This window comes from Scyliorhinus canicula, chromosome 7 (genome assembly GCF_902713615.1).
Source record: "Scyliorhinus canicula chromosome 7, sScyCan1.1, whole genome shotgun sequence".
Taxonomy (NCBI): Eukaryota; Metazoa; Chordata; class Chondrichthyes; order Carcharhiniformes; family Scyliorhinidae; genus Scyliorhinus; species Scyliorhinus canicula.
The window spans coordinates 164,356,307-164,382,639 of NC_052152.1; the positions used below are offsets into that span (position 1 = coordinate 164,356,307).

General features: G+C 48.5%; 1 protein-coding gene across 2 annotated transcripts in view; it reads left to right on the top strand.

Moving 5' to 3' along the window:
- Positions 1-6,951, top strand: part of LOC119969494 (cadherin-4-like) — an 859,326-nt gene extending 852,375 nt beyond the window's left edge. For both annotated transcript variants that reach the window (XM_038803180.1, XM_038803181.1), the window contains 2 exons: positions 4,506-4,670; positions 5,588-6,951. In XM_038803180.1, coding sequence (XP_038659108.1) covers positions 4,506-4,670; positions 5,588-5,794 — 372 coding nt within the window. In that variant the 3' untranslated portion in view covers positions 5,795-6,951. The remainder of the gene's footprint in view (positions 1-4,505; positions 4,671-5,587) is intronic.
- The last annotated feature ends 19,382 nt before the right edge of the window (positions 6,952-26,333 follow it).

Here is a 26,333-nt window from a genome sequence, read left to right on the forward strand (position 1 = left end):
CCCGTGTCTGCGTGTGTTTCGCCCCCACAACCCAAGAATGTGCAGAGTAGGTGGATTGGCCACACTAAATTGCCCCCTTAATTGGAAAAAATAATTGGATAATCTAAATTTATTTAAAAAAATATATATTGTGAAGAACTCGGGTCCCAGCATTGATCCCTGCTCTATCCCACTCGTCACTGCCTGCCATTTAGAAAAAGACCCATTTATTCCTACTCTTTTGTTTTCTGTCTGCCAACCAATTTTCGATCTATCTCAATGTACTACTTCCAATCCCATGCGCTTTAATTTGACTCCCCCTCTTCAACTCTATTAGTTACATCCTCAAAGAATTCCAGTACATTTGTCAAGCATGATTTCCCTTTCGTAAATCCATGCTGACCCTGTCTGATTCTGCCACTGTTATCCAAGTGCTCTGCTTTTAAATCTTATACAATGGATTTTTGAATTTTCCCTGCTGCTGATGTCAGGCTGGCTGGTCTATAATTGCCTCTTTTATGGCTACCTCCCCTTTTCAATAGTGGAGTTACAATAGCTACCCTCAAATTGGTAGGAATGCTTCCAGAGTCTATAGAAATTTGGACGATGGCCACCAATGCACCCACTATTATTAAGGCCACTTCCTTAAGGACTTTAGGGTGTAGCTTATCAGGTTTGGGGATTTATCGATCTTCAATCCCATCAGTTTCCCTGACACTATTTTGCTACTAATGCTGATTTCCTTCAGTTGCTCCCGCTCACTAAACCCTGTATTAGCCAATATTTCTGGTACGTTATTTATGGCCTGGTTCGTGAAGGCAGAACGAAAGTATGTATTTAATTGGTCAGCCATTTCTTTGTTCCCCATTATAAATTCCCCTGTTTCTGACTGTAAGGCATAGGTCTTCACAAATCTTTTTCTCTTCAGATTCTATTAGAAACTTTTACAGTCAGTTTTTATGTTCCAAGCAAGCTTACTCTCGTACTCTATTTTCCCCTTCTTAATCCCTTTTTCCGCTTTTGCTAAATTTTAAACTGCTGCCAATCCTTAGGTCTGTTATTTTTTTCTGGCCAATTTGTATGCCTATACCTTGGATCTAATACTATTTCTAATTTCTCTTGTAAGACATGGTTTGGCCACCTTTCCCATTTTACTTTTGTGCCATTCAGGATTAAACAATTGTTACAGTTCAGCCATGCACTCTTTGAACGTTTGCTATTGCCTATCTGCTTCATCCCTTTAAGTAATGTTTCCCAATCTATCACAGCCAACACATGCCTCATACCATCGCAGTTTCTTTATTAAGATTTAGGACCCTAGTCTCATGATCAATTACGTATCTCCAACTTAATGAAGAATTGTATTATGTTATGGTTCCTCATCCCTGAGGGACCTCGCAGAACTCGAATGTCAGTGATTCCATTCTCATTGTACAATACCCAGTCTAAGATGGCCTGTTCTCTAGTTGGCTTCTCTACATATTAGACCAGAAAACCATTCATTATGCACTCCCGGAATTCCTTCTCTGCATTCCTTCTCTGTGGTATTGTTGCTAATTTGATTTTCCCAATCTATGTGCAGATTAAAGTCACCCGTAATTACAGATGGTCCTTTGTTGCATGCATCTATACTTTCCTGTTTAATGCCATTCACTCCATCACCACTTCAGTTTGGAGGTCTTTTAAATATGTATCAAAACAGGTGACAACGAATAAACACCCCGGGAAACATACTTCCCAACAATCAACAATTAGGTCTGTATAGATTTTTCCCCTTTTGCACCGCCCCTCCCCCGCAATGAACAGCCTCTCAAACATGGTCACAAACATCCCCACCTTTCCTCAAGCCCTCCTAAAGAGCCCCTTAACTCATAATTTATCTTCTCTAATCACAGGAGATCATACATAAGAACATAAGAACTAGGAGCAGGAGTAGGCCATCTGGCCCCTCGAGCCTGCTCCGCCATTCAATTAGATCATGGCTGATCTTTTGTGGACTCAGCTCCACTTTCCGGCCCGAACACCATAACCCTTAATCCCTTTATTCTTCAAAAAACTATCTATCTTTACCTTAAAAACATGTAATGAAGGAGCCTCAACTGCTTCACTGGGCAAGGAATTCCATAGATTCACAACCCTTTGGGTGAAGAAGTTCCTCCTAAACTCAGTCCTAAATCTACTTCCCCTTATTTTGAGGCTATGTCCCCTAGTTCTGCTGTCACCCGCCAGTGGAAACAACCTGCCCGCATCTATCCTATCTATTCCCTTCATAATTTTAAATGTTTCTATAAGATCCCCCCTCATCCTTCTAAATTCCAACGAGTATAGTGCCAGTCTACTCAACCTCTCCTCATAATCCAACCCCTTCAGCTCTGGGATTAACCTAGTGAATCTCCTCTGCACACCCTCCAGCGCCAGTACGTCCTTTCTCAAGTAAGGAGACCAAAACTGAACACAATACTCCAGGTGTGGCCGCACTAACACCTTATACAATTGCAACATAACCTCCGAATCAATACAGATCACACAACCAAGCCATTACCCCCGGCGCCGATGCCAACCACAACTACCGTGAGCAGCACGGTAGCATGGTGGTTAGCATAAATGCTTCACAGCTCCAGGGTCCCAGGTTCGGTTCCCTGCTGGGTCACTGTCTGTGCGGAGTCTGCACGTCCTCCCCGTGTGTGTGTGGGTTTCCTCCGGGTGCTCCGGTTTCCTCCCACAGTCCAAAGATGTGCGGGTTAGGTGGATTGGCAATGCTAAATTGCCCGTAGTGTCCTAAAAGTAAGGTTAAGGGAGGGGGGGGGGGGTTGTTGGGTAACGGGTATAGGATGGATACGTGGGTTTGAGTAGGGTGATCATTGCTCGACACAACACCGAGGGCCGAAGGGCCTGTTCTGTGCTGTACTGTTCTATGTTCTATGTCCAGCAAAATGCGCCGCCATGCAATCTGAGCACCCGGAGGAAACCCACGCAGACATGGGGAGAATGTACAATCTCTGCACAGACAGTGACCCAAGCTGGGATTCGAACCTGGGTCCCTGCCATCGTGAAGCAACAGTGCTAACCACTGTGCTACTATGTCGCTCTGAGGCGCACAGGCATGTATATAATATGCTTGGAAAACCTGGCTGACTGTATTTCCCAGTCATTGGGAAGGCCGTCAGTTCAGGGGAACAGAGGATCAGAAATAGCCAAATGCATTTTGGCACTACAGGATTTGCTGAGGTCAGGGATCAGATCAAAACCCCACTAGGGTCAGAATTAGTTCACCCTCAGTTTTAGTTGCAGGCTCCTTACCTTCAATTAAAGTCTACCCCAGGATGCTCCTCACCAGCTGATAGGCTTGTCAATCTGGCTAATTTCCATTTGGGCACACTCTGGAGTTAAATTTCTGCAGCATGGAAAGAAACCCAGACTTTTGAAACTCTGCCACTGCTCCGCCCTCAACAACCTCCACCTATGCAACCCGCTCCTATCAAGGTCAGGGCCAATATTCTGCAGACTCTTATTCCAGCATCTCAAACTGGCATCAAAGACTGCAACATTTCATCGGAATGTGGCGACTAGGGGCTTCTTACAGTAACTTCATTGAAGCCTACTTGGGACAATAAGCGATTATTATTATTAAAGGGGCATCACCATAGGATTTTAATTTTCTGCCGAAATATCTGGTCATAACTGGCGGCTTCAATATTCATTGGAAATTATACAACAAATTTAACCTGCAACAAAAATGTATGCACCTTTTAATTCTGTCACTGATATGCATCCACACACCTATTGTACATCAATATGAAGTGCTCAAATAATTCTGACTGTGATATGGAGCAGAGCTTTTAGTTCCTGCTAGGGCTGGAGACAGAGGCGGGTGATAAGGGTACCCTTCCACAAGTGGCAGATAGTCAATTAAAGTAATAAACAGCCTGTTGAGACCAATTGAAGAAGTGAAGGAAGCCGACTAGAATGTTGGCAGGGTTAGAAGCCTTCCTTGCCACCGCCCTCTGCTCTGTGTCAGGTTTCAGCAACAACTGTAGCCCCTAATGTTGAGGGCACCCTTCCCCCACAACACTGGTCGGCGGACTACAAAGGCCATTTTATCATTTAAAATTTTGCAAAACTGGTGAGAGGATGTCTCCATTTTGAACTGCCGCCTGTCTCATTTACCTACTGATATCCTGCTGCTGCTCTCAAGCTGCATGACCCCTGACTGGCCCATCACCTTCTCTTGCACATCCACTCTCGGGCCAATAATTGGCCGGTCCAGGAAAAGTCCCATTTAGCGAATCTTTCCCATACAGTGCGTCTTTCAGGGTCCCCCTCCCTCTTCGAATTTGACAGCAAGAAAATTCTTCCCGTGGTTTTTTTTTGTTGAATGAATGTTTGCCAACGTGCCAATCAGTGAACGTTCTGAATTGCTGGCACCGATGGAATGTCGGAACTTTATTTAAATTTTAATTGATCACTCTAGAGAAACTGTGTTGATAGGAAACTCTGTTTAAAGCCAAGGCCACTCTGTTCTGCAGGATTATGACCTGAGCCAACTTCAGCAGCCAGACTCACTAGATCCTGGATTAGTAAAAGCTCCTGGGATTAGGCGAGTTGATGAGCGACCTATTGGTGCTGAGCCACAATATCCACTGCGCCCAACAGTGCCTCATCCTGGAGACATCGGAGACTTCATTAATGAGGTAACAATTGGAAAATGCCAGGATGATGTCTATTACCTTGAAAAGATAGCGGGTACATTATTATGTAATTTAGATCGTATATTTTGTCACTATTACTGGTGATAACCCCCAAAATCTGTTAGTTCGCTATCCATGATAATTCCATCCTTTTTCAATGGGGACTTTTATTTTTACTTGAGACCACCTGAATTGTAACTTAAATAAAAAGAGAACAAACAGATGTATATTTTTCCATGTATGAGTCCACAAGATATTACAGATGATTGTCACACCAACTCACTTAACATCAGAGTTATTTTAATAATTTGTGATAACTACGACAGCTCTGCCGTTGAAGAGTTTGAGTGCAGAAAGTCATAAGGTGGGGTTCCAAGGCAGCCTGCCAATCTAGCTCTTACCTTACATGGGATTAGTCTTATCTGTTCTGCGGCAGTCTGCTGCATAAAGTTCAGTATTCCATCCTTGAGAAAAAAAAGTAATGGAAATCTAACATCCAATATTCCTAATTTCCGGTGGACACAGAGCACAATGCATGTCATCCTACCTCTTGCCTGAAGTACAGAATATATCAGTAAGAGAAGGAACTTCAATTTTGAACTTTGAAAAGATTGAAAGAAGTGAAAATTAAATTCAAAGGCAAATTCTTGGGTTGTATAGAAATCCAGGATTCTGAACTTGGTACAACTCGTCCAGATTCCTTCATGCACCCTTGGACAATACCCAATCTGGTAACTGCTGCTAAAGCATCCTAAACTATTTTCTGAAGAAGAAGTAGCACCCAGGATTTTGCAATGTGCGACTCTAAAAATGACCAAGTTTATACTGCTAAATGTTTAACATTAAGCTCTGTCTTCAGTTCACATCATATAGTCTGCAATGCTTCGAAGATTTCATGATTTTTAAAAATACCTTTCCAGGGCCTCCGAGCAGCAGATAATGATCCAACAGCCCCACCCTACGATTCCCTCCTGGTTTTTGATTATGAAGGAAGTGGTTCAACTGCAGGATCGGTCAGCTCCCTGAACTCATCCAGTTCTGGTGATCACGATTATGATTATCTTAATGATTGGGGACCTCGATTCAAGAAGTTGGCAGACATGTACGGCGGTGGAGAAGATGACTAACAGTGTATTAGAAATGAAGGAACTGTACAAAAGAGGCATCTTTTTCATTAATATTCCCTGCTGACCATAATATTTTAGTGGTGTGTTAGTATTTTTTATTTTAGAATATGAGCTGTTAGCATGAATGCTTGTTGTCTTTTTATGCATATTTTTGGTCAGTCAGCAGGAATATCGCTCAACGTTTGCTTTACAACTAAAGAGGAAAGGCGCTCTTTATTAACTTGAATTTCTTAGTACAGAAGCACTGTTTTTAAAGTGCCTTTTTGGTACATTTTATCAGATTCCCTCAATCTCAGGAGCGATTAAAATTCAACCATCTATTGATCCCTGGTCTAGTACTGGCTATGAAGAGAAAGTGAACAAGTCAGTTTATTTCCACTCTGGTGAATGGACAAACCATCCTTTTTTGCCTTTTAAACTATTGGTGTAAGATACATTTAAAAAAAGATGAACTGTACAGAAACACGTGTATTAACAGCCATGTTTAAAACTGAGCAGGTGGGTGGCTAATCACATTGTATATGTTGTATAGAGCTTAACATTGAAAGTCTAATTGTCAAGCAGTGTAAAAAAAATTATGTCAGGAAAAGAAATTCTGAAGGGACTGGTTAGTCTTCATTAGTATTAAGGTCATTTTCGTTTCCAATCTGAAGTCGAATGGACATCAGATTGAAGTAACTTAATTTTTTTTAAAGCATTGTTACCCACTTGGTTTCTTACTGTAGCGTGTACATAATGTCGCACAGCTTAAAGCAGACACCATCTAGTTAATGTTATATGTATAATTGGAGCTTTCTTCTTTTCCTTTTTGCATGTTTTTTTTATATTGAAAGCATAGAAGCTCGCATGGCTGTGGTTGTTTCAAAGAACGATTTCTTCTTGTGTTGTTGGTTCACATTTCAACACAATCATTGCACAGTTAGAGGAAACTTTTTTTGTAATGGTCAACAGCACAAATATTTTGTATCGTTGTTTGTACCATTTTGTACCAAAAAAAAGGGAAGGTAGTAAAAGTTTTGAATGCGTGTGTTTCTAGTGCCACTGCAGTTATGGTTATACTGAGTAACAGCTTTGCAAATTTATTGTGTACCAGAGCTGAATTGGTGCATTTGCTCCTGGCCCCTCAGTGTTATAAATAAAGTTCCCCTTTTAAAACATTGTTTTGTTCTCAATTCCTTTCAATCGTGGCTATTTTTAGAAAACATTAATATCACATCTATGATGATCATTCATCTGAAAAGCTTGGCTTTTTTCAATGGTTCATATACTGAAATGATTCTGTCTATTTGTGTGTGGCTATATGAGAACTGTAATATGCCCTCAATAATTTTGAACAATGGGACTTTGATCAGAATTCTTGTCAGGATAGTGCTGTCAGGTAATGTTGAGGCTACCCATGAGCAAATGGCAGAATGACGTGGTATTTGAGGCAGATTCATGAATCAAAATTAATTAATCTGTGAAAGTATTTAATGCTTAAGTATACCGGTACCCAAACCTAGTGAGAGAGCTGATTGAGGTGATGCAAACTTTGTGTTTAAGAGTAGCTCTATTTTTTTTTTTTAAAGCTGATGTTTTGGTTTCTTATTCAATCCATTATATTACAATTATAAGGTTGATAAGATTGTTAAGTTTTAGGACAGTGCCTTTAATTTAGATCCAAAATTAAGGTTTTTATGTGACCTGTTCTGCAGTCTACTTGGCAGCAAGCCTCAGTGGTTTGATTGTTCGAGATTAAAGGGTGTGGGGGGGAGGGGGGGGGGGTGGGGGGGGGGGGGGGGGGGGAGCAGATTGTTGTTCTGCAACAAAAGTGCAAGGTGTTTACATGAGGGGACAATGGCAGCAGCCTGTGTGCTAATAGTCTCCTAAGTCCCAGAAAGGTGTTGAGGCTGTTGAGTTGTAACAAAATTGTACTCTAAACTGTCCATATAGTTGGAACATAATAGAGAGTAGAGGTCTGAAAGATAGCTCATCAATATTTCTACCTAGATACAAGGCCCATGTGGTATATATTGCCATGGTGAGAAAGAAAGGGTCGAAGATATTTCTGAAAACTCAAAGACAAGGCTGTCTGCAGGGATGTGGGAAAGAGAGAGAGAGAGAGAGTAGCTGGAGGCTGAAGATCTCTATGGTTCACTGTGTAGTAATGTAATGGGAAAGACCAAATTAGTGAGGAGTATATCAAGGCTGGAAGGAAAAGGAAGAATCCAGGGGTGAGAAATGATGAAAATCAGTTCCAGGAATAGAAGTTACCAGGCTGAGAAAGGAAAACAACAGAAGTAAGCCCTCAGGTGCCAAGAATTACTTTTGACTGGTTCTGAGAGAATTGAATGTCTTCGTAAAGGACAAAATAAATATATCTGTGAAATGTGATTTTTCCATTGTGCTGAAAGTAAAAAAGGAAAGTTTGGTTCTGTGGTTGAAAGTATAAATTGCCTAAAATATGGTATTTAGTCAAGAGCGCTTTTAATCTTTTGTTCAGTAAAAATCTTAAAACATGAACTGTTGTTGTGTACCCTTTTTGCTATTAACTGGAAGTTCAAATTTATTTTTTAAAGTAGTCTGTCTCTAAAGGGATCATAACACTTACCTGTGTGACTGTTTCTCTTACATTTAGCAGGTGTCTGCACGTACTTTGATTAGGTGACATCAATTTCAGGTGAGCTGCCGCAAGGATCAAAAGCAGTATGTAGCTTCTCTCGAGTTACCCGAACAACATAATTCAATTGTAGCTTTACCACAACACCGATACTGAATTAATACATAGAGATAAGTAAGCAGGCTTTGGATCAGGATGGACTGGTTACAGTCTGTTACGATTTCTGTAAAGACCAATAACCTCGAAAACAATATCTGAATTCCTGGCGACCGTTTGAAAGGATCAAATGACAACAATTCATGTTTTAACAATGTTACAAACAAGCTAAAAAATAAAACCAAGTAAACAAGTAATATACTAAATGACAGGAAATATATTCCCCCTTTGATCTTTCAACATGACCGAAAGTTCCACTCCACAGTTATACTTCACACTCACTCTCTGCAGAATAACAATTGTCACAAGAACCAGCCAAACATTACTCCCAGCTTCCAGTGGGGTTTCTTCCTGTTTTGATGAGTCATAATGCCAAGTGACTATCAAAAGACTCTTCCCTCAGTTACCAGAGAATCCCCATACCAACTAACAACAGCAATAAGGCCTCTATGCCAACGATCCTTTCCCCTCCTGGGCAATTTCCAGGTTGAAGCTTTCGGGTTCCAAAGTTAGCCCACAAGATGTGTCTCTTTAAACTCAGATTGTGTACTATCCTGCATTTTGCCCCAACAGCTCAAAGAGAACTTGCAGTCTCTGTCATAATATCCACTCATGTATATCATGAGATGCAGACTGGCAGTGATTGACACACAGGATAACCAATGGACACACACGACACAGAACAACCAATCACCAGACCGTTCACCACCACTATAAAGCCCAAAGGACATTAAGGCTCTCTCTCTTTCTCTCACAGGACATGACCAGGAAGATAGTCGCAGTGCACAGGCCAATGAACATCATCACCATGTGATAGAGAGCTAGTCTGGTCAAGCCAGTAGGAGGTTATCAGTTAGGTTAATAGAGTGTCAACCCACAGCAGATTATGTACAGCAATCAACAGGTTCAATAAAACAGTGTTGCACCATCTCCTGTGTCGGAAGCCTGGGCGAAATTCTCCGACCTCACGCAGGGTTGGAGAATCGCCCGGGGCCGCTGAAAATCCCGCCCCCGCCGTGGCAGGAATTCTCCACCACATGGGAATTGGCGGGGGCGGGAATCGGGCCACGTCGAGCGGCGAGCCCCCTGCGGCGATTCTCCGGCCCGCGATGGGCCTCTCCCGCCGCCAAGATTTGAACCACCTCTGGTGGCGGCGGGATCGGCGGCGCGAGCGGGCCCCCGGGGTCCTAAGGGGGGCGCGGGGCGATCGGACCCCGGGGGGTGCCCCCACCGTGGACAGGCCCGTGATTGGGGCCCACAGATCGGTGGGTGGGCCAGTGCCGTGGGGGCATTCTTTCTCTTCCGCCGCCACCACGGCCTCCGCCATGGTGGAGGCAGAAGAGAATCACCCAGCACGCATGCGCCGGTGGTGTCATCAGCGGCAGCTGCCGCTGGTGCCGGTTTTCGCGCCAGTCGACGTGGTGCCAACCGCTCCGGCGCGGGCCTAGCCCCCAAAGGTGCGGAGAATTCCGCAACTTTGGGGAGGCCCGACGCCAGAGTGGTTGGCGCCACTCCCCTACGCCGGGAACCCCCGCCCCGCCGGGTAGGGGAGAATGCCGCCCCCTGTTTCTCATTTTACTGCATCCAGTTGCAGTCGATGTTAGACCAACACAGATAACACATCATGGTACCAGAGAGTTATTAACTCTAACGAACCTACCTCGAGTGAATCTGCAACGACCAGCACGCAGCCATCCAGCGGCATGAAAAAGATCCAACCTCCTCAGCAACTCCGGATCTCCGGCAACCTCGGTGCCAACTGGAAAGTCTTCAAACGGAGGTTCCTCCTGTTTATCGAGGCCTCCGACTTTGAGGCAGCATCAGATGCCCGAAAGATCGCGGGGGACCACGCCATCCACATCTATAACTCACACACGTTTGCCGATGGCGAAGACAAGACGAAGTTCAAAACGGTTCTGCTGAAATTCGACAACCACTGCGACATTAAGGTGAATGAGAGCTTTGAACGGTACATCTTCCAACATAGGTTTCAGGGTAAGGATGAACCTTTTCAGTCCTTCTTGACCCATTTCTGCATCCTAGCGCAGTCACGTAATTATGACTCAACGGCTGATTCCATGATCCGGGATCAGATCGTTTTCGGGGTCCAGTCCGACTCCTTGCGGGAGCAGCTCATCAAAATCAAACAATTGACCCTCTCCGTCGCCATCGAAACCTGCGTTGTCCATGAGCATGCCAGGAATCGTCACTCCCACATCAGGGCAGCAGAAAATGAAAAACTAGCCTCCCACAAGGCAGAAAGGGTGCAGGCCATAGCAAAAGTGCAAGGCCTGAGCATCGAGGAGAGTGACCGTTTTGCACGCTTTTCCTGGGTCCCTACGCATGCACGCCACGACCGGGTGGACGACGAGGCCGAAAATCCCGATGCGCATGTGCGAAAGTCAGCCAACCGCACTGCGCATGCACGATGCCACACGGAACGCGCTGACATCAGCGTCATGCGTGTCCAAATTGTGGCTCCGCCCATTTAAAGGGGCAATGGCCAGCCAAAGGAAGGCGATGTCTGCAGTGTGGAAAGCCTGGGCATTACGCGGCCTTATGCAGGTCCACCACTGACCAACAGCCAGCGTTCCCAGCGGCAGCGCAGACGTGTCTGCTGCGTGCAACAAGGCATGCAGGATTCGGATCCCAACAGCCCAACAGACCCCGATGCTGACTGCTTCGAGTCTCCATATCGGGTGGACATAATCACCACACGCGAGCTGGCCTCCACCGTGCCTGCAAACCGCCTTTCAATCCTCACTGTGGATCCTGTCGATGAGTGGTGTGCTGTCGTCACGGTTAACCAGCCTCGCATCCGATTTAAATTGGACTCTGGCGCATCTACAAACCTCATATCATTGTCGGACCTCGACAACATCCGAGACCAACCTAGCATTCTTCCACCAGCCTGCCAGCTCCTTGACTACAATGGCAATGCCATAGCTGCCAGTGGATCGTGTCAGCTAGGTGTATCTCACAAGGCAATCAAAGTGACATTACGATTCGAGATCGTCTGGCCTGACAAGGCATCCTTGCTCGGTGCTCACGCATGCAAACTCCTAAATCTGGTCCAGCGCGTCCATGCCATGTCCTCGACACCGGAGACTGCCTCGCCCAATGTAAATCTCCAGGCTGAGATAGACGGCATTCTCACACAATACCACAACGTCTTTGATGGAATGGGCACGCTCCCATATCGTTACAAGATATTGCTCAAACCGAATGCCATTCCAGTCATCCATGCACCATGCCGGGTGCCGGCCCCTCTCAAGGATCATCTGAAAACGCAGCTCTCAGAGCTCCAAGACCAGCGTATCATCTCAAAGGTCACGGAACCAACAGACTGGGTCAGCTCCATGGTCTGCGTCAAAAAGCCCTCTGGTGAACTCTGCATTTGCATTGACCCCAAAGACCTGAATCGCAACATCATGTGCGAGCACTACCCAATCCCAAAGCGTGAAGAGTTAACCTGTGAGATGGCTCACGCCAAATTCTTTACCAAGCTGGATGCCTCCCGTGGGTTCTGGCAGATATAGCTGGAGAAGTTCAGTCGGAAGCTGTGCACGTTTAACACTCCATTCGGTAGGTATTGCTACAACCGCATGCCTTTTGGTACCATATCAGCTTCCAAAGTATTTCATCACACAATGGAGCAAATGATGGAAGGCATCAAGGGGGTTCGAGTCTATGTGGACGATGTGATCATCTGGTCCACGACGCCCAAGGATCACATCGCTCGCCTCAAACAAGTTTTCCAGAGGAGACATGAAAACGGCCTCCAGCTCAACAGGGCCAAATGCTCATTTGGTAAGTCCGCTATCAAGTTTCTGGGTGATCACATTTCACAACAGGGTGTCCAACCTGTCGCTGACAAGGTGCTGGCAATCAATGCCATGAAGACCCCAGAGGACGAAAAGGCGGTCCTCCATTTCCTCGGGATGGTGAATTTTCTCAGGAAATTCTTTCCCAACATGGCATCCCACACCACAGCCCTCCGGCATCTCGTAAAAATGTTGACAGTGTTCCAGTGGCTTCCCGCACATCAAGCGGAGTGGCTTGAGCTGAAGGCGAAGCTTACCACAACCCCAGTACTGGCATTCTTTGACCCAACCAAGGATACCAAGATATCCACAGATGCAAGCCAGGATGGCATTGGGGTGGTGCTCCTCCAGCGAGACGACTCCCTATCCTGGGCTCCAGTGGCATCCGCCTCCAGGCCATAACTCCGACTGAACAATGGTATGCCCAGATCGAAAAGGAGTGCTTGGGTCTCCTGACAGGAATAGTCAAGTTTCATGACTACGGATACGGCCTTCCAAAGTTCACAAGCCTTTAGACCAAAAGGATTTAAACGACATGACACCTCGGCTGCAGCGAATTCTTCTTTGTCTCCACTGATATGACTTCGAACTCGTCTACACACTGGGTAAGGAGCTGATCGTCGCGGATGCCCTATCCCGATCCGCCACCGCGCCGTGTGAACAGGGCGACTTCATTCGCCACATTGAAGCACAGGTGCAGCTGTGTGCCAGCAACCTCCCAGCCACTGATGAATGAGTTATACAAATATGCAAAGAAACTGCCAAAGATCCCCTACTGCAGCACGTGATGAAGCACCTAACTCATGGCTGGTAAAAGGGGCAGTGCCCCCAGTTCTTCAACGTTAAGGATGAGCTGACGGTTGTTGAGGGGATCCTTCTTAAACTAGATAGAATCGTCATTCCCCAAAGCATGCAAAACATGGTGCTCCGACAGATCCATGAGGGTTACCTGGGGGTCGAGAAATGTCAACGCAGAGCTCGGCAAGCAGTTTACTGGCCTGGCATCAGCCGGGACATTGCCAGCACAGTCCTCAACCGCACAACATGCCTGAAGTTTCAACCAGCTGCTCAGCCCAAGGAAACGCTGCAACAGCACAAGATTGTGACCTCTCCGTGGTCCAAGATGGGGCTAGACCTCTTTCGCGCCAATAGGCGTTATTATGGGCAGCACGGTAGCATTGTGGACAGCACAAATGCTTCACAGCTCCAGGGTCCCAGGTTCGATTCTGGCTTGGGTCACTGTCTGTGTGGAGTCTGCCGTGTATGCGTGGGTTTCCTCTGGGTGCTCCGGTTTCCTCCCACAGTCCAAAGATGTGCAGGTTAGGTGGATTGGCCATGATAAATTGCCCTTAGTGTCCAAAATTGCCCTTAGTGTTGGGTGGGGTTACTGGGTTATGGGGATAGGGTGGAGGTGTTGATCTTGGGTAGGGTGCTCTTTCCAAGAGCCGGTGCAGACTCGATGGGCCGAACGGCCTCCTTCTGCACTGTAAATTCTATGACATCTATTACGTGCTCCTGGTCGACAACTTCTTCAGCTACCCAAAAGTGGTGAAACTGTCAGACCTCACGTCAAAGTCTGTCATCAAAGCCTGCATAGAGACGTTTGCCAGGCATGGGATACCACTCACGTTAATGAGTGACAACGGTCAATGTTTCTACAGCCAAGAGTGGTCTGACTTTGCACGATCCTATCACTTTAGTCACATCACATTCAGTCTCCATTACCCGCACTCAAACGGGAAGGCCAAGAAAGGGGTCCACATTGTCAAGCAGTTGCTGCGCAAGGCTGCAGACTCAGCTTCGGATTTCAACCTGCCGCTATTGGCATACAGGGCAACCCCTCTGTCGGCTGGTTTGTCTCCGGCGCAGGTGCTCATGAACCGCAACCTGAGGACGACTGTTCCAGCCATCCATGTTCCCGACCTTGACCACCTCACAGTGCTGCAGTAGGTGCAGCGATCCAGGGACCAGCAAAAGATCACGTATGATGCTCATGCCACGAATCTGCCTGCGCTGGCTCCAGACGATGTAGTTCGCGTTCAGCTGCCTGAGGGAGGTTGGTCAGCCCCAGCTGTTGTCATCAGACAGGCTGCTCCCAGGTCTTTCGTTCTCCAAATGGCTGATGGCGCATTTTACGGCGCAACAGGAGGGCGCTGCGTAAAGTTCCCTGCCCATCACCCGACTGCACTTCTCCGCATGTCATCATGCCTCCTCCGGAAGTCTTGCACGACGAGGCTACTGATCTAGCAGCGATTCCACCTGTCCACAAGGCCACCGAGATGGCAGCCATCCCGCCTGTCCAGGTGCCGGCGTCCCCCCCTCCACCTCTTCGGCGATCGACGAGAATTTGTCGCCCACCACAAAGACTGAATCTATAGACTTAAATCTTGTAAATTGTGTTCAGTTTGCTCTGTATCTGCACGATAGACACCTTCCCATGTACATTTGTTCATTCATTCCCCACTTGTACATAGTTCTGCATGCATATACAGCCACGTTCCAAAATTTATTTTAAAAGAAGGAGATGTCATAATATCCACTCGTATATCATGAGATGCAGGCTGGCAGTGATTGACACACAGGATAACCAATGAACACACACGATACAGAACAACCAATCACCAGGCAGGACACCACCACTATAAAGCCCACAGGGCATTAAGGCTCTCTCTCACACACAGGACACGGCCAGGGAGATAGTTGCAGGGCACAGGCCAATGAACATCATCACCATGTGATAGAGAGCTAGTCTGGTCAAGCCAGTAGGAGGTTATCAGTTAGGTTAATAGAGTGTCAACCCACAGCAGATTATGTACAGCAATCAACAGGTTCAATAAAACAGTGTTGCACCATCTCCTGTGTCGGAAGCCTGTTTCTCGTTTTACTGCATCCAGTTGCAGTCGATGTTCGTCCAACACAGATAACACATCAGTCTCTTGGTGTGAATGTTCTGCCCCTTCTTCCCAGTATGTCAACCTGGACCTCCCATTCCCTTAGCAATCAAGCGACGCACACTTGTTGGACAGAATTCCAAGCAGGTCACATGATCTCCTTGATTTGTTTTTCCTGGAATTAAAGAGAGGGTCTGAAAATATATCCGTCTTTAGACTTTGCATTAGTTTTTTTTAAACGCATTTTTTTCAAACTTGTATCAAAGTAGGTTACAATAAATAAACACCCCGGAAAACATTCTCCCCAACAATCAACTATACAGTTTGTACAGACTTTTCTCCTTTTTCAACCCCCCCTCCCCATCACCCATCCCCTCCACCATCCTTTGACAAACAGCTCCTCAAACACAGTCACAAACATCCCCACCTTTTCTCAAAATCCCCCGCTGAGCCCCTTAACTCATACTTTATCTTCTCTAACCGCAGGAAGTCATACAGACCACCCAACCATGCTGCTACCCCCGGTGGCGATGCCGACCGCCACTCCAGCAAAATCCGTCATCATGCAATCAGAGAGGCGAAGGCCAAGTCATCGGCCTTCTCTCCATGAGCTCTGGCTTCTCTGAAACCCCAAATATCGCCACCAAAGGGTCAGGGTCCACTCCCTCCCCCACTATCCTGGATAAGACCGCGAACACTCCCGCCCAGAATCTTCCCAATCCCAAAACATGTGCGCATGATTCGCTGCCCCCCCCCCCACACCTCTCACACTCATCTGCTACCCCCTGAAAGAACCCACTCATTCTCACCTGAGTATCAGCCTCATCCTTGCACAAGAGGAGGTCCCGTTTACCCTTCACAGTACCTCACTCCATACTCCCCGATTGATCTCCATTCCCAACTCCGCTTCCCATTTCGCCTTTGGTATAAACATCAGGAGAGCCTGAAAGATAAACAAGAACCTCGGCAGAATATTCATTTTCACCACTTGGACCCTCCCCGCCAAGGTTAAGTGCAGTGTATCCCACCTTTTAAGATGCTCCCTGACCTGCTCCACCAGCTTCCTTAAGCCCCGTCCATTCCCTCACTACCTGAATCCCTGAGTATCTAAACCTATCCCTCGCTACCGTAAATGGCATCGCCCCTAAATTAGCCCGTTGTGCCAGCTCATTCACCAGGAATACCTTGCTTTTCTCTACATTCGGCTTGTATCCCGAGAACCCTCCAAACCTCCCCAACAGGCCCACAAACCTTCCTATACTCTCCAACAGATCCGAAACATACAGCAAGAGGTCATCGGCATAGAGCGACACCCGATGCTCCCTCTGTCCCCTCATTATCCCCTGCCACTCTGCCGGCCCACTGAGAGCCAGCGCCAGTGGCTCTATGGCCAGTGCAAACAGCAGCGGCGACAACGGGCACCCCTCCCTTGGACCCCTGTGTAAGTCAAAGCTTCGTGAGCTCATATCATTCGTCCTCACGCGCGCTCTTGGCGCCACATACAGCAACCGCACCCATACCACAAATCTCGGCCCAAACCAAAACCGTCCCAAAACTTAGAACAAGTACATGGTTCTCCACGTCCATGGACACCACCACCTCTGGTACCAGAGCTCTCGACGGATTCATCACCATATTCAATAGCTGTCTTATATTACTCGAGAGCTGCTTGCCCTTCACGAAGCTTGTTTGATCTTCTGAAACCACCCTCAGGACACAATCTTCCATCCACCCCACCAACACCTTAGCCAATACTTTCACATCCATGTTCAATAGTGACCCACATTCCACCAGATACTTCCCTTTTTTGGGGATTAGTACAGTAAGAAGTCTTACAACACCAGGTTAAAGTCCAACAGATTTGTTTCAAACATGAGCTTTCGGAGCACTGCTCCTTCCTCAGGTCAGAAGGAGCAGTGCTCCGAAAGCTCATGTTTGAAACAAATCTGTTGGACTTTAACCTCGTGTTGTAAGACTTCTTACTGTGCTCACCCCAGTCCAACGCCGGCATCTCCACATCTTGAGGATTAGTGTGATTACTGCATGCTTCATCATCTCCGGCAACTCCCCCTTATCCAGTGCTTCAATAAACGGCCCCAACAGATGTGGTGCCAGGTCCACTGCAAATTCCTTATAAAATTCTGCCGGGTACCCTTCCGGCCCAGCGGCCTTCCCCGACTTCATACACCTGATACTATCCAGCACCTCCCTCAGCCCCAAGGGCTCCTCCAACACCTGCTTCTTTGCTTTCTCCGCCAGGGGAAATTCCAGCTCGTCCAGAAACCACCCCATGACCTCTCCGCTCCTCCTGGGTCTGTCTCATAATAATACTCTTGAAATGCCTCATTTATCTTCCCTGGCTCTGACACCATATCCCCAGCCCCAGTCCGGATCTTCAATATTTCCCTGGACGCAGCCTGCCTCCGCAGCTGGTACGCCAGCATGTGGCTCACCTTCTCCCCATACTCGTATTGCACCCCTCTTGCCTTACGCATTTGCCCTACAGCCCTCCCCATTGTCAGCCTGTCAAATTTCCCCTGCAACTTTTTCCTCCTCGCTAATCCCTCCACGGTGGGCACCCTCGAATATTCCCTGTCCACTGATGTGTTAGGCAGGCTGGGTCGACGTGGACTGCACTTGATGCAGTGTAGTGAGAGACAGACCTCCAACACTTGATAAGATGCAACACGATTTTATTTAACGTCTTAACTAATATACATGTTGAACTGTGGGTTGACACTATACTGACTTGACTGGAGACCTAGTACTAGCCTGACCAGACTTACTAGCTACCGCATGGTGTTTGCACTGGCTAGCTCACAAACTCTAACTGTCTCAGTGGCTGGGTCCAGAGAGAGCGGGAAACCTAGTGCCCTCTGGCTTTCTCGTGGTAGTGTCCTGTCTGGTGATTGGCTGCTCTGTTCTGTGTGCTTACTGGTCATCCTGTGTGTCAATCATTGCCTGTCTGCACTCCGTTATATACATAGATGTATATTATGACATCTCCCCCCCTTTTTGTTTAGATAATAAAATTAAGGTGCGTGTGCGTGTGGATGTGTATATGTGCCTGACTATATACAGAATGTGCTAAATGAACTTATATACAAAGGAAGGTGTCGCTAGTGCAGATATAGGGCAGATAAAATGGTAAAACAATATTTACAGAGGTCAAAACGATGAGGTAACAAGCTGTACAAAGGTTCAGTCTATAAATTTAGTCTTTGTGGCGGGCGTCAAATTCTTGTTGATCACAGCAAGGGTGGATCAGGGGCCGCCTGCACTTGGATAGGCGGGACCGCTGCCAATGCGGTGGTCACAGGGGCCGGCAGGATTGCTGGTAGATCGGTGGCCTCGTGGTAGGGCACGTCTGGAGGAAGCATTGTGGGTGGCGGGGCATTTCGGTCAGATGGTGAGCGTGGAACTCTACGCAGTGCCCGTCTGTTGCGCCGTAGCAAGGAGCCATCAGCCAGGCGGACGAGGAACGATCTCGGAGCCACTTGCTTGACCGCCACAGCTGTGGCTGACCAGCCGCCGTCAGGCAACTGTACAGGAAGACAATCAGTTGGGACCAGCTCGGGTAGATCCGTGGCATGAGTGTCATGTGCTGAATTCTGTTGGGCCCGTGACTGCTGCATTTTCTGTAAGGCCGTGAGGTGGTCAAGGTCTAGAACATGGATGGCTGGAACCGTGGTCCTCAGAGTGCGATTCATGAGCATCTGCGCTGGAGACAACCCAGTGGACAGCAGGGTTGCCCTGTATGCCAGCAGTGCCAGGTTGATGTCGGAGCCGCAGTCTGCAGCCTTGCATAGCAATCTCTTAACAATATGGACCCCTTTTTCGGCCTTCCTGTTTGACTGCGGGTAGTGGGGTCTGGAGGTTACGTGACGGAAGTTGTAGGACTGTGCAAAATCAGACCATTCCTGGCTGTAAAAACAGGGACCGTTGTCACTCATCACCGTGAGCGGTATCCCATGCCTGCCGAACGTTTCTTTGCAGGTTTTGATCACTGCCTTCGACGTGAGGTCGGGCAGTTTCACCACTTCTGGGTAACTGGAGAAGTAGTCGACCAGGAGGACATAGTCACGCCCCTTGGCGTGGAAAAGGTCTACACTGACTTTGGACCATGGGGAGGTCACTATCTCATTTTGCTGCAAAGTTTCTTTGGGTTGATCTGGCTGAAACTTCTGACATGTGGGGCAGTTGAGGACCGTGTTGGCAACGTCCTGGCTGATGCCCGGCCAATAGACTGTCTCCCGAGCTCTGCGTTGGCATTTCTCAAACCCCAGGTGACCCTCATGGAGTTGGTCGAGCACCATAGCACGCATGCTTTGAGGAATCACGATCCTGTCGCGCTTCATGAGGTTGCCATCCACCACCGTCAGGTTGTCCTTGACGTTGCAGAACTGGAGACATTGTCTCTTCTGCCAGCCATTTGTAAGGTGCTGCATCACTCGCTGTAGCCCAGGATCCTTGGGCGTTTCCTCATGAATTTAGATGATCCTCTCATCAGAGGCCGGAAGGTTGGTGGCACACAATTGCACCTGCGCGTTGATGTGGCAGATGAAGTCAGTTTGTGCACATGGTGTGGTAATGGACCTGGAAGGGGCATCTGCAACAAGTTCAAAGTCATAGCGGTGTAGCTTGAGAAGGATTCGCTGTAACCGAGGTGTCATGTCATTTAAATCCTTCTGGATTATGTGGACTAGTGGCTTGTGGTCCATCTCTACCGTGAATTTTGGGAGGCCATAAACATAGTCGTGAAACTTGTCGATTCCCGTTAGGAGGCCCAGGCATTCGTTCTCAATATGAGCGTACCGTTGCTCAGTGGGCGTTATGGCTCTGGAGGCATACGCAACTGGAGCCCAGGATGAGGAGTCATCCCATTGGAGGAGCACCGCCCCAATGCCGTCCTGGCTTGCGTCAGTGGATATCTTGGTCTCCTTGGTAGGGACGAAGAACGCCAGAACCGGGGCTGTGTTGAGCTTGGCCCTCAGCTCACACCATTCCTTTTCATGCGCGGCAGTCACTGGAATGCCATCGACTTTTAGACGAGATGGCGGAGGGCTGTGGTGTGGGACGCCATATTGGGAATGAATTTCCTGAGGAAGTTGACCATCTCAAGAAAGCGGAGGACCGCCTTCTTGTCCTCCGGGGTCTTCATGGAGTTGATCGCCAAAACCTTGTCCGCGTCTGGCCGCACGCCTTGCTGCGAGATGTGGTCACCAAGGAATTTGATGTCTGATTGACCGAACGAGCACTTGGCCCTGTTGAGCTGGAGACCATGCTCATGGATTCTCTGGAATACCTGCTTGAGGCGAGCGATGTGTTCTTGGGGAGTTGTGGACCAGATGATGACATCGTCAACATACACTCGCACCCTCTCGCTACCCTCCATCATCTGTTCCATGATGCGGTGAAATACCTCTGAGGCAGAGATGATGCCAAAAGGCATCCGGTTGTAGCAGTCGTGACCGAACAGGGTATTGAATGTGCACAGCTTGTGACTGGATGCATCCAGCTGTATTTACCAGAACCCCTTGGAGGCGTCCAGCTTCGTAAAGAATTTGGCATGAGCCATTTCATTGGTCAACTCTTCTCGTTTTGGTATCGGGTAATGCTCCCGCATGATGTTGTGGTTTAGATCCTTGAGGTCGATGCAGATCTGAAGCTCCCCTGACGGCTTCTTGACGCAAACCGTGGAGCTGACCCAGTCTGTGGGTTCCGTGACCTTTGATATCATGCCCTGGTCCTGGAGGTCCTGTAATTGCTGCCTGAGGCGATCCTTGAGGGGTGCCGGCACCCGTCGTGGTGCATGTATTACAGGGGTGGCGTTCGGTTTGAGCAGGATTTTGTATCGGTATGGGAGCATGCCCATTCCGTCGAACACGCTGTGGTTCTGCGTGATGATGTCATCAATATCAGACCGGAAGTTTTCATCAGGTGAGGCCGTCGTCTGTGACGATGTCATGATGTGGACTCGCTGAACCAGGTTCAGGAGCTTGCAGGCCCGAGCACCGAGCAGGGATGCTCTGTCAGGTCCTACGATCTCATACCGCAGCGTCGCTTTAATTGACTTATTGGACACTCCAAGTTGGCACGAGCCACTGGCAGCTATGGCATTGCCATTGTAGTCAAGGAGCTGGCAGGCCAGTGGGGGAATGCTTGGTCTGACGCGGATGGTGTCGAGATGAGGTGCGCCGATGCGCCGGTGTCCAGTTTGAACCGGAGGCGAGCCTTGTTAACTGTGAGGACAGCACACCACTCGTCATCGGGATCCATGCTGAGGATCGAAAGGTGCTTCATTATCTTGGAGAAAGGCAGCGCATGCTTCATAATGATGCCCATCCGTTATGGGGATTTGAGGCACTCAGCATCAGGATCTGTTGGGCTGTCGGGATCGGAATCTGGCATGCCTTGCTGTATTGAATGGACACTTCTGCACCGTGGCCGGGATCGCTGGATGCTGGGCAGTGGAGCAGATCTGCAAAGGCCTGCATAGTGGCCAAGCTTGCCACACTGTAGACACCATCGTGATTTTGCCGGATATTTCCCTTTAAATGGGCGGAGCCACAATTCGGGCACGTCATGACGCCAATGTCAGCATGTTCCGTGCACCATCGCGCATGCGCAGTCTGGTCGTCTGTCTCGCCAACCTCTCGGTCGTGGCGCGCATGCGCACGGGCCTGGGAAAAGCGCGTGAAATGGCCACTCTCGTCGATACTTAGGCCCTGCATTTGTGCGATAGCCTGCACCCGTTCAGCCTCGTGGGAGGCTAGCTTTGCATTCTCTGCCGCCCTGATGTGGGAGAACCGATTGTTAGCATGTTCGTGGACAACGCATTGTTTCGATGGTGATGGTGAGGGTGAGCTGCTTGACTTTCAGGAGCTGTTGGTGAAGGGAATCAGCGTGGACCCCGAAAACGATCTGATCCCGGATCAGGGAATCAGTTGTCGAGTCATAGTTACATGACTGTGCGAGGATGCGGAGATGGGTCAAAAAGGACTGAAAAGGTTCATCCTTACCCTGAAGCCTCTGCTGGAAAACATACCGTTCAAAGCTCTCATTCAGCTCAATGTCGCAGTGGCTGTCGAACTTCAGCAGGACTGTTTTAAATTTTGTCTTGTCTTCGCCTTCAGCGAATGTAAGGGAGTTGTAGATGTGGATAGCGTGGTCCCCGGCTGTGGAGAGGAATAGTGCGATCTTCCTGGCGTCCAATGCGGCCTCGAGGTCGGCGGCCTCGATGTATAGGAGGAACTTTTGTTTGAAGATCTTCCAATTTGCACCGAGGTTGCCAGTGATGCGGAGCTGCGGAGAGGGTGGATGTTTTCCATGTCACCGGATGGCTGTTTGCTGGTTAACGCTGATTCAGTCAAGGTAGGTCTGTCAAATTGCAGTATCACTCACTGATACCATGATGTGTTAGGCAGGCTGGGTCGACGTGGACTGCACTTGATGCAGTGTAGCTAGAGACAGACCTCCAACACTTGATAAGATGCAACACGATTTTATTTAACGTCTTAACTAATATACATGTTGAACTGTGGGTTGACACTCTACTGACTTGACTGGAGACCTAGTACTAGCCTGACCAGACTTACCAGCTACCGCATGGTGTTTGCACTGGCTAGCTCACAAACTCTGACTGTCTCAGTGGCTGGGTCCAGAGAGAGCGGGAAACCTAGTGCCCTCTGGCTTTATAATGGTAGTGTCCTGTCTGGTGATTGACTGCTCTGTTCTGTGTGCTTACTGGTCATCCTGTGTGTCAATCACTGCCTGTCTGCACTCCATTATATACATAGATAAATGCTGGTGAAGAGAAGTGAGGTGGTGGGGGAGGAGGCCAAGAGGGGTTGCTGGGGAGAGGGGGGAATGGGGAAGTGGGGGAGAAGGGGAAGGGGAAAAGTGGCGGGGGGGGTTCTGCGACGCTGCAGGGGGTGAGGGATGACATGGTCAAGGGTGAAGAAAGGGGCCACCTGGGAGGGCTAGGTACGGAGTGGAGTGGGGCTGGTTTAGCTCACTGGGCTAAATCGCTGGTTTTTAAAGCAGACCAAGGCAGGCCAGCAGCATGGTTCAATTCCCATACCAGCCTCCCTGAACAGGCGCCGGAATGTGGCAACTAGGGGCTTTTCACAGTAACTTCATTGAAGCCTACTCGTGTCAATAAGCGATTTTCATTTCATTTTCAGATGTATATTATGACATCCACCTCCACTATCTTGCTCACTAGAAGATCATGTTCTGCCCTCCTTTCCTTATTCGCACAAACTGTAAATGAGATTTTTCCCCGGACCACTGCCTTCAGTGCTTCCCAAAAAATGCCCGCCGACAACTCCCCATTCTGATTGAACTCCACATAATCCCTAATCGCCAACTGCACCTTATCACAAAAACTTCCATCCGCTAACAACCCCAAGTCAAACCTCCACCCCAGCCTCTGCTCTCGTCCCATACTGAAGCAAATATCCAGCCAGTGGGGTGCATGGTCCGAGATAACTATCCCCGCATACTCTGCCCCCTTCACCCCAACCAAAATCTCCCGACTCACTACAAAGTAATCAATCCTCAAATACACTTTATAGACGTGTGAAAAAAAGGAATACTCCCTTCCCCCCATGTTCTGAAAGCACCATGAATCCACCTCTCCACAAACCCCTCCAGCTCCCTTGCCATTCATACCCTACCTATAAACCTGGGGCTCGAACTATCCATCCTCGGCTCCAGGACACATTCTCTTCCCATGATCAACTGGTACGTGGCCAAATCCGGGATTGCTGCCAGTAACCCCCTCATAAAACCCACATCATCCCAATTTAGGGCATACACATTTACCAAAACTACCGGTGCCCCTTCCAATACCCCACTCACAATCACGTATCTCCCAACTGGATCCCTCACCTCCTTCACACACACAAATCCCATAATTTTGCTAATTAAATTCACCACGCCCCTTGATTTCAAATCAAACCCTGAGTGAAAAACCTGCCCAACCCACCCCTTGCTTAACCTAACCTGGTCCTTCATACGCTGGTGTGTCCCCTGCAAAAAGACAACCCCCGCTTTCAAGCTCCTGAAGTGCGTGAACACCCGCGACCTTTTAACCGGTCCATTCAGTCCCCGAACGTTCAACGTTACCAACCTTACCGGAGGCTTGCATCTCCAATCTCCTCTACCATCTGTCATCTCCCCACTTAACTCCTGCTCCTTTAATTCCACTTCGTACCTAGCCCTGCCATATGGCCCCTTTCTTCACCCTTGACCATGTCACCTCTCACCCCCCGCCGCGTCGCAGAAACCCCGCCCCCCAACTTTTCCCCTTCCCCTTCTTCCCCCCCACTTCCCCACTCCCCCCTCTCCCCATAAACCCATCTTGGCCTCCTCCCCCACCACCTCACTTCTCTTCACCAGCATAACCTGCTAGCACGGCTGCCCCTGCCCAAAGGAACCTCCTAATGACCTTCCTCTCCCTCTCCTCCCCCCACTCCTCAGCTCAAAGAAGAAGACCTCATGCTGGCCTTACCCTCCCGCACCCAAACAAGGACTTCTCGTGAATTCCAGGCAGCCTTCTCCAAAAGCAAACAAACAGATGTCAAACACAAACACTCCCATAAAACAGGAGGGGGGATGGGAACATCCATCCCCACATAAACCTTTCACCCCTACAACTCCTTACAAATTCAACATTGAACAGAACCCCCACCCCCCAACAAAAAAAGGCGAAAATCCCCCAGTCCTTACACCCACTTCAAACATGCTCCCAATCATTACATAGTGCCAGCACCCCAGTTCCCAAGCATTGTCCACTCAGTTCTCCCCCAGTTCATGCTCCTTAATGAAGTCTTCGGCCGCTTCTGGTGTCTTGAAATAATTCTCCCGTCCTCCGAACGTCACCCATAATTTCGCCGGGTAGAGCACCCCAAACCTGATCTGCCGTCGGTACAGCACCGCCTTGGCCTTGTTGAAACCTGCCCGCCGTTTTGCCAACTCGTCTCCGATGTCCTGATAAATCCGGATGTTATTTCCCTCCCGGTCGCAGCTACACTTCTCCCTGGCCCACCGTAGAATTTTCTCTTTCTCCACGAATTTATGGAGTCTCACGATCACCACCCGCTGATCCCCAGCTCTAGGCTTTTGCCTCAGAGACCTATGCGCTCGGTCCACTTCAGGTGCCTTATCGAGTACCCCTTCTGCCACTAGTCCACCAGCATCCTCGAGACGTACCTCGTGGCACTCACACCTTCCACTCCTTCAGGCAGGCTCACTATTTGCAGGTTCTGTCTTCTTGAGGCATTCTCCTGCTCCTCAACCTTTGCCCTCAGCGTTTTACAAAGGTCTCCTAGGAGCCCCACCTCCGCCTCCAGAGCCACCACACGATCGCTATGGTCTGAAATCACTCCTTCAATCTCACAAATCTGTGACCCCTGCACCTCCAAACACCTCTCCATCCGCTCCAAAGTACTCTTCAGGGGTGCCACAGCTTCAGCAATGGCCTTTGCATGATCTTCATGCATTTCTTTCCTCTGTTTATGGAATTCCTCCTTGATAAAAGTCATCAGTTCCTGTATCTGGGGCCTTACAGTTTGCCCTCCCCTGCCTGCATGCTGGAAGAGACTGTCTGTGAAGCACAAGACTGTTTCAACTTTCCAGCCAAACTTCTCACTGTTTTCTGCCGGGTCTGGTGATCAGAAGACATATCATTCCAGGGGTAAACTAATCCTCTAACATTCACCTCCGCCTTTTCATCAAAATTCCACCCGGATCTGGGTAAAGAGAGCCCATTGTGTGACTTTGAACAGGAACAGCCCTTTCGGGGCAGCAGGGTAGCATGGTGGTTAGCATAAATGCTTCACAGCTCCAGGGTCCCAGGTTCGATTCCCGGCTGGGTCACTGTCTGTGTGGAGTCTGCACGTCCTCCCCCTGTGTGCGTGGGTTTCCTCCGGGTGCTCCGGTTTCCTCCCACAGTCCAAAGATGTGCGGGTTAGGTGGATTGGCCATGCTAAATTGCCCGTAGTGTCCTAAAAAAAGTAAGGTTAAGGGGGGGGTTGTTGGGTTACGGGTATAGGGTGGATATG